Source organism: Petromyzon marinus, chromosome 73 (genome assembly GCF_048934315.1).
Source record: "Petromyzon marinus isolate PM22_M1 ecotype Great Lakes invasive population chromosome 73, UKy_Petmar_22M1.pri1.0, whole genome shotgun sequence".
In the NCBI taxonomy this organism is placed as follows: domain Eukaryota; kingdom Metazoa; phylum Chordata; class Hyperoartia; order Petromyzontiformes; family Petromyzontidae; genus Petromyzon; species Petromyzon marinus.
Window position 1 is genome coordinate 3,179,113 of NC_133739.1, and position 15,665 is coordinate 3,194,777.

At 53.1% G+C, this 15,665-nt stretch overlaps 1 protein-coding gene across 3 annotated transcripts in view; it reads left to right on the forward strand.

Annotated features, from left to right (window-relative positions):
• The window catches only part of LOC116937985 (iron-sulfur clusters transporter ABCB7, mitochondrial), an 83,382-nt gene that overhangs the window by 41,139 nt on the left and 26,578 nt on the right, over nucleotides 1-15,665 (forward strand). For 2 of the 3 annotated variants that reach the window (XM_076055848.1, XM_076055847.1), the window contains exon 2: nucleotides 9,021-11,899. In XM_076055848.1, the coding sequence (XP_075911963.1) occupies nucleotides 9,047-11,170 (2,124 nt within the window). In that variant the 5' untranslated portion in view covers nucleotides 9,021-9,046 and the 3' untranslated portion in view covers nucleotides 11,171-11,899. Of the gene's footprint in view, nucleotides 1-9,020; nucleotides 11,900-13,858; nucleotides 14,017-14,803; nucleotides 14,974-15,665 lie in introns of those variants that run through there. The other variant, XM_076055849.1, reaches the window with a different exon arrangement.

A 15,665-nucleotide genomic window follows, 5' to 3' on the forward strand; every position in this document is an offset into this window, starting at 1 on the left:
GACTCTCTCACACACACAGTGTGTCTCTCTCTCACAGTGTCTCTCTGTGTGTGTGTCTCTGTCTCTCTCTGTGTGTGTGTCTCTGTGTCTCACATAGTGTCTCTCTCTCACAGTGTCTCTCTGTGTCTCTCTCTGTGTGTGTGTCTCTCTGTGTGTGTGTGTCTCTCTGTGTGTGTCTCTCTGTGTCTCACATAGTGACTCTCTCACACAGTGTCTCTCTCTGTGTGTGTCTCTGTGTCTCTGTGTGTGTGTGTCTCTCTGTGTGTGTCTCTCTGTGTGTCTCTCTGTGTGTGTGTCTCTGTGTGTGTGTCTCTGTGTGTGTGTCTCTCTGTGTCTCACATAGTGACTCTCTCACACACAGTGTCTCTCTGTGTGTGTCTCTGTGTCTCTGTGTGTGTGTCTCACAGTGTGTCTCTCTGTATCTCTGTGTGTGTCTCTCAGTGTCTCTCTGTATCTCTCTCTCACACAGTGTCTCTCTGTGTGTGTCTCTGTGTGTGTGTCTCTGTGTGTGTCTCTCTGTGTGTATGTCTCTCTGTGTGTGTCTCTCTGTGTGTGTCTCTCTGTGTGTGTCTCTCTGTGTGTGTGTCTCTCTGTGTGTGTCTCTCTGTGTGTGTGTCTCTCTGTGTGTGTGTCTCTCTGTGTGTGTCTCTCTCTGTGTGTGTGTGTGTCTCTCTGTGTGTCTCTGTGTCTCTCTGTGTGTCTCTGTGTCTCTGTGTGTGTCTCTGTGTCTCTCTCACAGTGTCTCTCTGTGTCTCTCTCTCACAGTGTCTCTCTCACATAGTGTCTCTCTCTGTGTGTGTCTCTCTGTGTGTGTCTCTCTGTGTGTCTCTCTGTGTGTGTCTCTGTGTGTGTGTCTCTGTGTCTCTCTCTGTGTGTCTCTCTGTGTGTCTCTGTGTGTCTCTCTCACACAGTGTCTCTCTCACAGTGTCTCTCTCACAGTGTCTCTCTCACGTAGTGTCTCTCTCACGTAGTGTCTCTCTGTGTGTCTCTCTGTGTGTGTGTCTGTGTCTCTCTCTGTGTGTCTCTGTGTGTCTCTGTGTGTCTCTGTGTGTGTCTCTCTGTGTGTCTCTCTGTGTCTCTCTCTGTGTCTCTCTCTGTGTCTCTCTGTGTCTCTCTCTGTGTCTCTCTCTGTGTCTTTCAGTGTGTCTCTGTGTGTCTCTCTCACACAGTGTCTCTCTCACGTAGTGTCTCTCTCACGTAGTGTCTCTCTGTGTGTCTCTCTGTGTCTCTCTGTCAGTGTCTCTCAGTGTCTCTCTGTGTCTCTCTGTGTCTCTCTCACATAGTGTCTCTCTCACAGTGTCTCTCTGTGTCTCACAGTGTCTCTCTCTCACAGTGTCTCTCTCACATAGTGTCTCTCTCACAGTGTCTCTGTCAGTGTCTCTCTGTGTCTCACAGTGTCTCTCTCTCTCACAGTGTCTCTCTCACATAGTGTCTCTCTCACAGTGTCTTTCTCAGTGTCTCTCTGTGTCTCACAGTGTCTCTCTCACAGTGTCTCTCTCACATAGTGTCTCTCTCACAGTGTCTCTCTCAGTGTCTCTCTGTGTCTCACAGTGTCTCTCTCACAGTGTCTCTCTCAGTGTCTCTCTGTGTCTCACAGTGTCTCTCTCTCACAGTGTCTCTCTCACAGTGTCTCTCTGTGTGTCTCTCAGTGTCTCTCTCACACAGTGTCTCTCTGTGTGTCTCTCTGTGTCTCACAGTGTCTCTCTCTCACGTAGTGTCTCTCTCTGTGTGTCTCTCTGTGTCTCTCTGTGTCTCTCAGTGTGTCTCTGTGTGTCTCTCTGTGTCTCTCTCTGTGTCTCACAGTGTCTCTCTCAGTGTCTCTCACAGTGTCTCTCTCAATGTCTCTCAGTGTCTCTCTGTGTGTCTCTCTCTGTCTCTCTCACACAGTGTCTCTCTGTGTGTCTCTCTGTGTCTGTCTCACATAGTGTCTCTCTCTGTGTGTGTCTCTCTGTGTCTCTCTCACACAGTGTCTCTCTGTGTGTGTCTCTGTGTCTTTCTGTGTCTCTCTCACATAGTGTCTCTCTCTGTGTGTCTCTCTGTGTCTCTCTCACATAGTGTCTCTCTGTGTGTCTCTCTGTGTCTCTCTCACATAGTGTCTCTCTCTGTGTGTGTCTGTGTCTTTCTGTGTCTCTCTGTGTCTCTCTCACATAGTGTCTCTCTCTGTGTGTGTCTCTCTGTGTCTCTCTCACATAGTGTCTCTCTGTGTCTCTCTGTGTCTTTCTGTGTCTCTCTGTGTCTCTCTCACATAGTGTGTCTCTCTGTGTCTCTCTCACATAGTGTCTCTCTCTGTGTCTCTCTCAGTGTCTCTCTGTGTCTCTCTCACATAGTGTCTCTCTGTGTGTCTCTCTGTGTCTCTCTCACATAGTGTCTCTCTCTGTGTCTCTCTCAGTGTCTCTCTGTGTCTCTCTCACATAGTGTCTCTCTCTGTGTCTCTCTCAGTGTCTCTCTGTGTCTCTCTCACATAGTGTCTCTCTGTGTGTCTCTCTGTGTCTCTCTCACATAGTGTCTCTCTCTGTGTGTGTCTCTCTGTGTCTCTCTCACACAGTGTCTCTCTGTGTGTGTCTGTGTCTTTCTGTGTCTCTCTCACATAGTGTCTCTCTCTGTGTGTCTCTCTGTGTCTCTCTCACATAGTGTCTCTCTGTGTGTCTCTCTGTGTCTCTCTCACATAGTGTCTCTCTCTGTGTGTCTCTCTGTGTGTGTCTCTGTGTGTCTCTGTGTGTGTGTGTCTCTGTCTCTCTGTGTGTGTCTCTGTCTCTCTCTGTGTGTGTGTCTCTGTCTCTCTGTGTGTGTCTCTGTGTCTCACATAGTGTCTCTCTGTGTGTCTCTCTCTGTGTGTGTGTCTCTCTCTGTGTGTGTCTCTGTGTGTCTCTCTGTGTGTGTGTCTCTCTGTGTCTCTCTGTGTGTGTCTCTGTGTCTCACATAGGGACTCTCTTACACACACAGTGTCTCTCTCTGTGTGTGTCTCTCTGTCTCTCTGTGTGTCTCTCTGTCTCTCTGTGTGTGTCTCTGTCTCTCTCTGTGTGTGTGTCTCTCTGTGTGTGTCTCTCACAGTGTCTCTCTCACGTAGTGTCTCTCTCACAGTGTCTCTCTCACGTAGTGTCTCTCTCACAGTGTCTCTCTCACGTAGTGTCTCTCTCACAGTGTCTCTCTCTGTGTGTGTCTCTGTCTCTCTGTGTCTCACATAGTGTCTCTCTCTGTGTGTGTCTCTCTGTGTCTCTCTCTCTGTGTGTCTCTCTGTGTGTCTCTGTGTGTCTCTCTGTGTGTCTCTCTGTGTCTCTCTGTGTGTGTCTCTCTGTGTGTGTCTCTGTGTCTCACATAGTGTCTCTCTCTCACAGTGTGTCTCTGTGTGTGTCTCTCTGTGTGTCTCTCTGTGTGTGTCTCTCTGTGTGTCTCTGTGTGTCTCTCTGTCTCTCTGTGTGTCTCTCTCACACAGTGTCTCTCTGTGTGTCTCTCTGTGTGTCTCTCTGTGTGTGTCTCTCTGTGTGTGTCTCTCTGTGTGTGTCTCTCTGTGTGTGTCTCTGTGTCTCTCTGTGTGTGTCTCTGTGTCTCACATAGTGACTCTCTCACGTAGTGTGTCTCTGTGTGTGTCTCTCTCTCACAGTGTCTCTCTCTGTGTGTCTCTGTGTGTGTCTCTGTGTGTCTCACGTAGTGTCTCTCTCTGTGTGTGTCTCTGTGTCTCTCTGTGTGTGTCTCTGTGTCTCACATAGTGACTCTCTCACGTAGTGTGTCTCTGTGTGTGTCTCTCTGTGTGTCTCTCTGTCTCTCTGTGTGTGTCTCTCAGTGTCTCTCTGTATCTCTCTCTCACACAGTGTCTCTCTCTGTGTGTGTCTCTCTGTCTCTCTCACACAGTGTCTCTCTCTGTGTGTGTGTCTCTGTGTCTCACATAGTGTCTCTCTCTCACAGTGTCTCTTTCTCAGTGTCTCACAGTGTCTCTCAGTGTCTCTCAGTGTCTCTCTCACGCAGTGTCTCTCTGTGTGTGTCTCACATAGTGTCTCTCTCTCACAGTGTCTCTCTGTGTGTCTCTGTGTCTCACATAGTGTCTCTCTGTGTCTCACATAGTGACTCTCTCACGTAGTGTCTCTCTGTGTGTCTCTCTGTGTCTCTCTGTCAGTGTCTCTCAGTGTCTCTCAGTGTGTCTCTCTGTGTGTGTCTCTCTGTGTCTCTCTCACACAGTGTCTCTCTGTGTGTGTCTCTCTCTGTGTCTCTCTCTGTGTGTCTCTCTGTGTGTCTCTCTGTGTGTGTCTCTGTGTCTCTCTGTGTGTGTCTCTGTGTCTCACATAGTGACTCTCTCACGTAGTGTGTCTCTGTGTGTGTCTCTCTGTGTGTCTCTCTGTGTGTCTCTCTGTGTGTCTCTCTGTGTGTCTCTCTCACGTAGTGTCTCTCTCTGTGTCTCTCTGTGTCTCTCTCACATAGTGTCTCTCTGTGTGTCTCTCTGTGTGTCTCTCTGTGTGTCTCTCAGTGTCTCTCTGTGTGTCTCTCTGTCTCTCTCTGTGTGTCTCTCTGTGTGTCTCTCTGTGTGTCTCTCTGTGTCTCTCTGTGTGTCTCTCTCACGTAGTGTCTCTCTCTGTGTGTGTCTCTCTGTGTCTCTCTCACATAGTGTCTCTCTGTGTGTCTCTCTGTGTCTCTCTCATATAGTGTCTCTCTCACAGTGTCTCTCTCACAGTGTCTCTCTCTCACACAGTGTCTCTCTCTCTGTGTGTCTCTCTGTGTCTCTCTCACAGTGTCTCTCTCTGTGTGTCTCTCTGTGTCTCTCTCACATAGTGTCTCTCTGTGTGTCTCTCTGTGTGTCTCTCTGTGTCTCTCTGTGTGTCTCTCACATAGTGTCTCTCTCTGTGTCTCTCTGTGTCTCTCTGTGTCTCTGTGTCTCTCTCAGTGTGTCTCTCTGTGTCTCTCTGTGTCTCTCTCACATAGTGTCTCTCTGTGTGTCTCTCTGTGTCTTTCTGTGTCTCTCTGTGTCTCTCTCACATAGTGTCTCTCTCTGTGTCTCTCTCAGTGTCTCTCTGTGTCTCTCTGTCAGTGTCTCACATAGTGTCTCTCTCTGTGTCTCTCTGTGTCTCTCTCACATAGTGTCTCTCTGACACAGTGTCTCTCTGTGTCTTTCTGTGTCTCTCTGTGTCTCTCTCACATAGTGTCTCTCTTTGTGTCTCTCTTTGTGTCTCTCTGTGTGTCTCTGTGTGTCTCTCTGTGTCTCTCTGTGTGTCTCTCTGTCTCTCTCTGTGTGTCTCTCTCACGTAGTGTCTGTCTGTGTGTCTCTCAGTGTCTCTCTCACACAGTGTCTCTCTGTGTGTCTCTCTGTGTCTCTCACACAGTGTCTCTCTCTGTGTGTCTCTGTGTCTTTCTGTGTCTCTCAGTGTCTCTCTCTGTGTCTCTCTGTGTGTGTCTCTCTGTGTGTGTCTCTCTCTGTGTGTGTCTCTCAGTGTCTCTCTGTGTCTCTCTCACAGTGTCTCTCTCTCAATGTCTCTCAGTGTCTCTCTGTCTCTCTCTCTCTCAGTGTGTCTCTCAGTGTCTCTCAGTGTCTCTCAGTGTCTCTCTGTGTGTCTCTCTGTCTCTCTGTGTGTGTCTCTCAGTGTCTCTCTGTATCTCTCTCTCACACAGTGTCTCTCTCTGTGTGTCTTTCTGTCTCTCTGTGTGTGTCTCTCAGTGTCTCTCTGTGTCTCTCAGTGTCTCTCTCTCACAGTGTCTCTCTCTCTGTGTCTCACCGTGTCTCTCTGTGTCTCACAGTGTCTCTCTGTGTGTGTCTCTCTGTGTCTCTCTCACACAGTGTCTCTCTCTCTGTGTGTCTCACAGTGTCTCTCTGTGTTTCTCTCTGTCTCTCTCACAGTGTCTCTCTGTGTCTCTCTCTGTGTCTCTCTCACAGTGTCTCTCTGTGTCTCTCTCTGTGTCTCTCTCACAGTGTCTCTCTCTGTGTCTCTCTCACATAGTGTCTCTCTCTGTGTGTCTCTCTGTGTCTCTCTGTGTGTCTCTGTGTGTCTCTCTGTCTCTCTCTGTGTGTCTCTCTCACGTAGTGTCTCTCTGTGTGTCTCTCTGTGTCTCTCTCACAGTGTCTCTCTGTGTCTCTCTCACAGTGTCTCTCTGTGTCTCTCTCACACAGTGTCTCTCTGTGTTTGTCTCTCTGTCTCTCTGTGTGTCTCTCACAGTGTCTCTCTGTGTCTCTCTCTCAGTGTCTCACAGTGTCTCTCTCAGTGTCTCTCACAGTGTCTCTCTCTCAATGTCTCTCAGTGTCTCTCTGTGTGTCTCTCTCTGTCTCTCTCACACAGTGTCTCTCTCTGTGTCTCTCTGTGTGTCTCTCTGTGTGTCTCTCTGTGTGTCTCTCACATAGTGTCTCTCTCACGTAGTGTCTCTCTCTGTGTGTCTCTGTGTCTCTCTCACATAGTGTCTCTCTCACAGTGTCTCTCTGTGTGTCTCTGTGTCTTTCTGTGTCTCTCTGTGTCTCTCTCACATAGTGTGTCTCTCTGTGTCTCTCTCACATAGTGTCTCTCTCTGTGTCTCTCTCTGTGTCTCTCTGTGTCTCTCTCACATAGTGTCTCTCTGTGTGTCTCTCACATAGTGTCTCTCTGTGTGTCTCTCTGTGTGTCTCTGTGTGTGTGTCTCTCTGTGTCTCACTGTGTCTCTCTGTGTCTCTCTCACATAGTGTCTCTCTGTGTGTGTCTCTCTGTGTGTGTCTCTCTGTCTCTCTCACACAGTGTCTCTCTGTGTGTGTCTCTCTGTGTGTCTCTCTCTGTGTGTGTCTCTCTGTGTCTCTCTCACATAGTGTCTCTCTCTGTGTGTCTCTGTGTGTCTCTCTGTGTCTCTCTGTGTGTCTCTCTGTCTCTCTCTGTGTGTCTCTCTCACGTAGTGTCTCTCTGTGTGTCTCTCTGTGTCTCTCTCACAGTGTCTCTCTGTGTCTCTCTCACAGTGTCTCTCTGTGTCTCTCTCACACAGTGTCTCTCTGTGTGTGTCTCTCTGTCTCTCTGTGTCTCTCTCACACAGTGTCTCTCTGTGTGTGTCTCTCACAGTGTCTCTCTGTGTGTCTCTCTCAGTGTCTCTCTCTCAATGTATCTCAGTGTCTCTCTGTGTGTCTCTCTCTGTCTCTCTCACACAGTGTATCTCTCTGTGTCTCTCTGTGTGTCTCTCTGTGTGTCTCTCACATAGTGTCTCTCTCACGTAGTGTCTCTCTCTGTGTGTCTCTGTGTCTCTCTCACATAGTGTCTCTCTCACAGTGTCTCTCTGTGTGTCTCTGTGTCTTTCTGTGTCTCTCTCACATAGTGTGTCTCTCTGTGTCTCTCTCACATAGTGTCTCTCTCTGTGTCTCTCTCTGTGTCTCTCTGTGTCTCTCTCACATAGTGTCTCTCTGTGTGTCTCTCACATAGTGTCTCTCTGTGTGTCTCTCTGTGTGTCTCTGTGTGTGTGTGTCTCTGTGTCTCACTGTGTCTATCTGTGTCTCTCTCACATAGTGTCTCTCTGTGTGTGTCTCTCTGTGTGTGTCTCTCTGTCTCTCTCACACAGTGTCTCTCTGTGTGTCTCTCTCTGTGTGTGTCTCTCTGTGTCTCTCTCACATAGTGTCTCTCTCTGTGTGTCTCTGTGTGTCTCTCTGTGTCTCTCTGTGTGTCTCTCTGTCTCTCTCTGTGTGTCTCTCTCACGTAGTGTCTCTCTGTGTGTCTCTCTGTGTCTCTCTCACAGTGTCTCTCTGTGTCTCTCTCACAGTGTCTCTCTGTGTCTCTCTCACACAGTGTCTCTCTGTGTGTGTCTCTCTGTCTCTCTGTGTCTCTCTCACACAGTGTCTCTCTGTGTGTGTCTCTCACAGTGTCTCTCTGTGTGTCTCTCTCAGTGTCTCTCTCTCAATGTCTCTCAGTGTCTCTCTGTGTGTCTCTCTCTGTCTCTCTCACACAGTGTCTCTCTGTGTGTCTCTCTGTGTGTCTCTCTGTGTGTCTCTCTGTGTGTCTCTCTGTGTGTCTCTCTGTGTGTCTCTCACATAGTGTCTCTCTCACGTAGTGTCTCTCTCTGTGTGTCTCTGTGTCTCTCTCACACAGTGTCTCTCTGTGTCTCTCTGTGTCTCTCTCACATAGTGTCTCTCTCACAGTGTCTCTCTGTGTGTCTCTCTGTGTCTCTCTCTCTCTCAGTGTCTCTCTCTCTCAGTGTCTCTCTCTGTGTCTCTCTCTCACCGTGTGTCTCTCTCCCCGTGTCTCTCTCTCTCCCAGTGTCTCTCTCTCGCCCCGTGTCTCTCTCTCCCCGTGTCTCTCACCCCATGTCTCTCTCCCCGTGTCTCTCTCACCCCGTGTCTCTCTCCCCGTGTCTCTCACCCCGTGTCTCTCTCCCCGTGTCTCTCTGTCTCTCACCCCGTGTCTCTCTCCCCCCAGGCTCTCTCACAGTAGGAGACCTGGTGATGGTTAATGGCCTCCTCTTCCAGCTCTCCCTGCCTCTCAACGTGTCTCTCTCTCTCAGTGTCTCTCTCTCACCGTGTCTCTCTCTTGCCCCGTGTCTCTCTCAGTGTCTCTCTCTCACCGTGTCTCTCTCTCCCCGTGTGTCTCTCTCTCTCAGTGTCTCTCTCCCCGTGTGTCTCTCTCTCTCTCAGTGTTTCTCTCTCTGTCTCTCTCTCTGTCTCTGTCACCCCGTGTCTCTCTCTCTCCCAGTGTCTCTCTCACCCCGTGTCTCTCACCCCGTGTCTCTCTCAGTGTCTCTCTCTCTCTCACCGTGTCTCTCTCTCCCCGTGTCTCTCTCTCTGTGTCTCTCTCTCACCCCGTGTCTCTCACCCCGTGTCTCTCACCCCGTGTCTCTCTCTGTGTCTCTCACCCCGTGTCTCTCACCCCGTGTCTCTCACCCCGTGTCTCTCACCCCGTGTCTCTCTCTCTCCCAGTGTCTCTCTCACCCCGTGTCTCTCACCCCGTGTCTCTCTCAGTGTCTCTCTCTCTCTCACCGTGTCTCTCTCTCCCCGTGTCTCTCTCTCTGTGTCTCTCTCTCACCCCGTGTCTCTCTCACCCCGTGTCTCTCACCCCGTGTCTCTCTCTCCCCGTGTCTCTCCCCCCGTGTCTCTCTCCCCCCAGGCTCTCTCACGGTAGGAGACCTGGTGATGGTTAATGGCCTCCTCTTCCAGCTCTCCCTGCCTCTCAGTGTCTCTCTCTCTCTCAGTGTCTCTCTCTCTCTCAGTGTCTCTCTCTGTGTGTCTCTCTCTCAGTGTCTCTCTCTCTCTGTGTCTCTCTCTCTCAGTGTCTCTCTCTCTCAGTGTCTCTCTCTCCCCCCGTGTCTCTCTCTCAGTGTCTCTCTCTCCCTGTGTCTCTCTCTCACCGTGTCTCTCTCTCAGTGTCTCTCTCTCACCGTGTCTCTCTCTCACCGTGTCTCTCTCTCCCTGTGTCTCTCTCTCACCGTGTCTCTCTCTCAGTGTCTCTCTCTCTCTGTGTCTCTCTCTCTGTGTCTCTCTCTCAGTGTCTCTCTCTCAGTGTCTCTCTCTCTCTCAGTGTGTCTCTCTCAGTGTCTCTCTCTCTCTCAGTGTGTCTCTCTCTCTGTCTCTCTCTCTCTCAGTGTGTCTCTCTCTCTGTGTCTCTCTCTCTCAGTGTCTCTCTCTCTCAGTGTCTCTCTCTCTCTGTGTCTCTCTCTCTCAGTGTCTCTCTCTGTGTCTCTCTCTCTCAGTGTCTCTCTCTCTCAGTGTCTCTCTCTCCCCCCGTGTCTCTCTCTCAGTGTCTCTCTCTCCCTGTGTCTCTCTCTCACCGTGTCTCTCTCTCAGTGTCTCTCTCTCCCTGTGTCTCTCTCTCACCGTGTCTCTCTCTCCCTGTGTCTCTCTCTCACCGTGTCTCTCTCTCTGTGTCTCTCTCTCTGTGTCTCTCTCTCAGTGTCTCTCTCTCAGTGTCTCTCTCTCTGTGTCTCTCTCTCTCAGTGTGTCTCTCTCTCTGTGTCTCTCTCTCTCAGTGTCTCTCTCTCTCAGTGTCTCTCTCTCTCTGTGTCTCTCTCTCTCAGTGTCTCTCACTGTGTCTCTCTCTCTCCCAGTGTCTCTCTCTCTCAGTGTCTCTCTCTCTCAGTGTCTCTCTCTCTCAGTGTCTCTCTCTCTCTCAGTGTCTGTCTCTCTCCCAGTGTCTCTCTCTCTCTCAGTGTCTCTCTGTGTCTCTCTCTCTCTGTCTCTCTCTCCCAGTGTCTCTCTCTCTCTCAGTGTCTCTCTGTGTCTCTCTCTCTCTGTCTCTCTCTCAGTGTCTCTCTCAGTGTCTCTCTCTCTCAGTGTCTCTCTCTCTCAGTGTCTCTCTCTCTCTCAGTGTCTCTCTCTCTGTGTCTCTCTCTCCCAGTGTCTCTCTCTCTCAGTGTCTCTCTCTCTCAGTGTCTCTCTCTCTCAGTGTCTCTCTCTCTCAGTGTCTCTCTCTCTCAGTGTCTCTCTCTGTGCCTCTCTCTCTCCCCGTGTGTCTCTCTCTCTCAGTGTCTCTCTCTCTCAGTGTCTCTCTCTCCCCGTGTCTCTCTCTCCCCGTGTCTCTCTCTCTCAGTGTCTCTCTCTCTCAGTGTCTCTCTCTCTCAGTGTCTCTCTCTGTGTGTCTCTCTCTCTGTGTCTCTCTTTCTCTCAGTGTCTCTCTCTCTGTGTCTCACCCCGTGTCTCTCTCACCCCGTGTCTCTCTCTGTGTGTCTCTCTCTCACCGTGTCTCTCTCTCTCACCGTGTCTCTCTCTCACCCCGTGTCTCTCTCTCTCAGTGTCTCTCTCTCTCAGTGTCTCTCTCTCTCAGTGTCTCTCTCTCTCTGTGTCTCTCTTTCTCTCAGTGTCTCTCTCAGTGTCTCTCTCTCTGTGTCTCACCCCGTGTCTCTCTCACCCCGTGTCTCTCTCTCAGTGTCTCTCTCTGTGTGTCTCTCTCTCACCGTGTCTCTCTCTCTCACCGTGTCTCTCTCTCTCACCCCGTGTCTCTCAGTGTCTCTCTCTCACCGTGTCTCTCTCTCACCGTGTCTCTCTCTCACCGTGTCTCTCTCTCTCTCACCGTGTCTCTCTCTCTCTCACCGTGTCTCTCTCTCTCTCACCGTGTCTCTCTCTCTCTCACCGTGTCTCTCTCTCACCGTGTCTCTCTCAGTGTGTCTCTCTCAGTGTGTCTCTCTCAGTGTGTCTCTCTCTCACCGTGTCTCTCTCTCCCCGTGTCTCTCTCTCACCCCGTGTCTCTCTCACCCCGTGTCTCTCACCCTGTGTCTCTCTCCCCCCAGGCTCTCTCACGGTAGGAGACCTGGTGATGGTTAATGGCCTCCTCTTCCAGCTCTCCCTGCCTCTCAATGTCTCTCTCTCTCTCAGTGTCTCTCTCACCGTGTCTCTCTCTTGCCCCGTGTCTCTCTCTCTGTGTCTCTCTCTCTCAGTGTCTCTCTCTCAGTGTCTCTCTCTCTGTGTCTCTCTCTCTGTGTCTCTCAGTGTCTCTCTCTCTGTGTCTCTCTCTCTCTGTGTCTCTCTCTCTCAGTGTCTCTCTCTCAGTGTCTCTCTCTCTGTGTCTCTCAGTGTCTCTCTCTCAGTGTCTCTCTCTCCGTGTCTCTCTCTCTCCCAGTGTCTCTCTCACCCCGTGTCTCTCACCCCGTGTCTCTCTCTCCCCGTGTCTCTCTCTGTCTCTCTCTCTCTGTCTCTGTCACCCCGTGTCTCTCTCTCTCCCCGTGTCTCTCTCTCACCCCATGTCTCTCTCTCACCGTGTCTCTCTCTCCCCGTGTCTCTCACCCCGTGTCTCTCTCTCCCCGTGTCTCTCTCCCCCCAGGCTCTCTCACAGTAGGAGACCTGGTGATGGTTAATGGCCTCCTCTTCCAGCTCTCCCTGCCTCTCAGTGTCTCTCTCAGTGTCTCTCTCTCAGTGTCTCTCTCTGTGTCTCTCTCTCTGTGTCTCTCTCTCTCAGTGTCTCTCTCTCTCAGTGTCTCTCTCTCTGTGTCTCTCTCTCTGTGTGTCTCTCTCTCAGTGTCTCTCTCTCTCTCAGTGTCTCTCTCTCTCTCAGTGTCTCTCTCTCTCAGTGTCTCTCTCTCTCTCTCTGTGTCTCTCTCTCTCAGTGTCTCTCTCTCTCAGTGTCTCTCTCTTGCCCCGTGTCTCTCTCTCCCCGTGTGTCTCTCTCTCCCCGTGTGTCTCTCTCTCGGTGTCTCTCTCTCAGTGTTTCTCTCTGTGTCTCTCTCACCCCGTGTCTCTCTCACCCCGTGTCTCTCTCACCCCGTGTCTCTCTCTCCCCGTGTCTCTCTCACCCCGTGTCTCTCTCCCCCCAGGCTCTCTCACGGTAGGAGACCTGGTGATGGTTAATGGCCTCCTCTTCCAGCTCTCCCTGCCTCTCAGTGTCTCTCTCTCCCCGTGTCTCTCTCTCTCCCCGTGTCTCTCTCCCCGTGTCTCTCTCTCCCCGTGTCTCTCTCTCCCCGTGTGTCTCTCTCTCAGTGTCTCTCTCTCTCTCAGTGTCTCTCTCTCTCTCTCAGTGTCTCTCTCTCTCTCTCTGTGTCTCTCTCTCTCTGTGTCTCTCTCTCTCAGTGTCTCTCTCTCTCTCAGTGTCTCTCTCTCTCAGTGTCTCTCTCTCTCAGTGTCTCTCTCTCAGTGTCTCTCTCTCTCTCAGTGTCTCTCTCTCTCTCAGTGTCTCTCTCTCTCTCAGTGTCTCTGTCTCTCTCTCTGTGTCTCTGTCTCTCTCTCTGTGTCTCTGTCTCTCTCTCTGTGTCTCTCTCTCTCTGTGTCTCTCTCTCTCTCTGTGTCTCTCTCTCTCTCTGTGTCTCTCTCTCTCTCTGTGTCTCTCTCTCTCTGTGTCTCTCTCTCTCTCTGTGTCTCTCTCTCTCAGTGTCTCTCTCTCTCTCAGTGTCTCTCTCTCTCTCAGTGTCTCTCTCTCTCTCAGTGTCTCTCTCTGTCTCTGTCACCCCGTGTCTCTCTCTCTCCCAGTGTCTCTCTCACCCCGTGTCTCTCTCTCTCAGTGTCTCTCACCCCGTGTCTCTCTCACCCTGTGTCTCTCTCTCTCCCCCCGTGTCTCTCTCCCCCCAGGCTCTCTCACGGTAGGAGACCTGGTGATGGTTAATGGCCTCCTCTTCCAGCTCTCCCTGCCTCTCAGTGTCTCTCTCTCCCCGTGTGTCTCTCTCTCAGTGTCTCTCTCTCTCAGTGTCTCTCTCTCTGTGTCTCTCTCTCTCAGTGTGTCTCTCTCTCAGTGTCTCTCTCTCTCAGTGTCTCTCTCTCTCCCAGTGTCTCTCTCACCCCGTGTCTCTCACCCCGTGTCTCTCTCAGTGTCTCTCTCTTGCCCCATGTCTCTCTCACCCCGTGTCTCTCTCTCTCACCCCGTGTCTCTCTCTCTCCCCCCAGGCTCTCTCACGGTAGGAGACCTGGTGATGGTTAATGGCCTCCTCTTCCAGCTCTCCCTGCCTCTCAGTGTCTCTCTCTCCCCGTGTCTCTCTCTCCCCGTGTCTCTCTCTCTCCCCCCGTGTCTCTCCCCCCGTGTCTCTCACCCCGTGTCTCTCACCCCGTGTCTCTCACCCCGTGTCTCTCACCCCGTGTCTCTCTCACCCCGTGTCTCTCTCTCCCCGTGTCTCTCTCTCCCCGTGTCTCTCTCTCCCCGTGTGTCTCTCTCTCCCCGTGTCTCTCTCTCCCCGTGTCTCTCTCTCTCACCCCGTGTCTCTCTCTCTCCCCCCAGGCTCTCTCACGGTAGGAGACCTGGTGATGGTTAATGGCCTCCTCTTCCAGCTCTCCCTGCCTCTCAGTGTCTCTCTCTCCCCGTGTGTCTCTCTCTCCCCGTGTCTCTCTCTCCCCGTGTGTCTCTCTCTCTCTCAGTGTTTCTCTCTCAGTGTCTCTCTCTCTGTCTCTCTCTCCCCGTGTCTCTCTCTCTCCCAGTGTCTCTCTCACCCCGTGTCTCTCACCCCGTGTCTCTCTCAGTGTCTCTCTCTTGCCCCATGTCTCTCTCACCCCGTGTCTCTCTCTCTCACCCCGTGTCTCTCTCTCTCCCCCCAGGCTCTCTCACGGTAGGAGACCTGGTGATGGTTAATGGCCTCCTCTTCCAGCTCTCCCTGCCTCTCAATTTCCTGGGCACGGTGTATCGGGAGACCCGCCAGTCACTCATTGACATGGACGCCCTCTTCTCTCTCCTCAGCTTGGAGAGCAAAATCACGGTGGGTGGGGTGGGTGAGTGGGTGGGTGGGTGAGTGGGTGGGTGGGAGGGTGGGTGGGAGGGTGGGTGGGTGAGTGGGAGGGTGGGTGGGTGGGTGAGTGTGTGGGTGAATGACTGGGTGAGAGGGTGGGTGAGTGGGTGGGTGGGTGGGTGAGTGGGTGGGTGGGTGGGTGAGTGGGTGGGTGAGTGGGTGGGTGGGTGGGTGAGTGGGTGGGTGGGTGGGTGAGTGGGTGGGTGGGTGGGTGAGTGGGTGGGTGGGTGAGTGGGTGGGTGAGTGAGACGGTGGGTGGGTGGGTGGGGTGGGTGGGTGAGTGAGAGGGTGGGTGAGTGAGTGAGTGGCTGGGTTGGTGAGTGAGTGGCTGAGTGAGTGGCTGAGTGAGTGGCTGGCTGAGTGAATGGCTGGCTGGCTGAGTGAGTGGCTGGCTGAGTGAGTGAGTGGCTGAGTGAGTGGCTGGCTGAGTGAGTGAGTGGCTGAGTGAGTGAGTGGCTGAGTGAGTGACTGAGTGAGTGAGTGGCTGGGTGAGTGAGTGAGTGAGTGGCTGGGTGAGTGAGTGGCTGGGTGAGTGAGTGGCTGGGTGAGTGAGTAAGTGACTGAGTGAGTGGCTGGCTGAGTGAGTGGCTGGCTGAGTGAGTGGGTGGGTGGGTGAGTGAGTGGGTGAGTGGCTGAGTGGCTGGCTGAGTGAGTGGCTGGCTGGGTGAGTGAGTGAGTGGCTGGCTGAGTGAGTGGCTGAGTGAGTGACTGAGTGAGTGACTGAGTGAGTGACCCTCTCCATCTCTACCCCCCCCAGGACGCCCCAGGCTGCCCCCGGCTGCTGTTGACCCCCCAGACGGCGTCCATCACCTTCCGCGACGTCCACTTCTCCTACGGGAAGGTGCCCGGCCACGAGGTGCTGCGAGGAGTTTCCTTCCACATCCACCCGGGGACAAAGGTGGCCCTGGTGGGGGGCAGTGGATCTGGGTGAGCCGGGGGGGGGGTGGGGGGGATGGGGGGGGGGGGACACGGGGAGACACGGGGGGGGTGAGGGAGACACGGGGAGACGTGAGGGAGACACGGGGGGGGTGAGGGAGACACGGGGAGACACGGGGAGACACGGGGAGAGGTGACGGAGACACGGGGAGACGTGAGGGAGACACGGGGGGGGAGGATGGAGACACGGGGAGACGTGAGGGAAGACATGGAGAGAGGTGAGGGAGACACGGGGAGAGGTGACGGAGACACGGGGAGACGTGAGGGAGACACGGGGAGACGTGAGGGAGACACGGGGAGACACGAGGGAGACACGGGGAGAGGTGACGGAGACACGGGGAGACGTGAGGGAGACACGGGGGAGACACGGGGAGACACGGGGAGAGGTAACGGAGACACGGAGACGTGAGGGAGACACGGGGAGACGTGAGGGAGACACGGGGAGACGTGAGGGAGACACGGGGAGACGTGAGGGAGACACGGGGAGACGTGAGGGAGACACGGGGAGACGTGAGGGAGACACGGGGGGGGAGGAGGGAGACACGGGGAGACACGGGGAGACACGGGGAGACATGAGGGGGACATGAGAGAGACATGGGGGAGACATTAGGGAGACACGGGGAGACACGGGGAGACACGGGGAGACACGGGGAGACGTGGGGGAGACACGGGGAGACACGAGG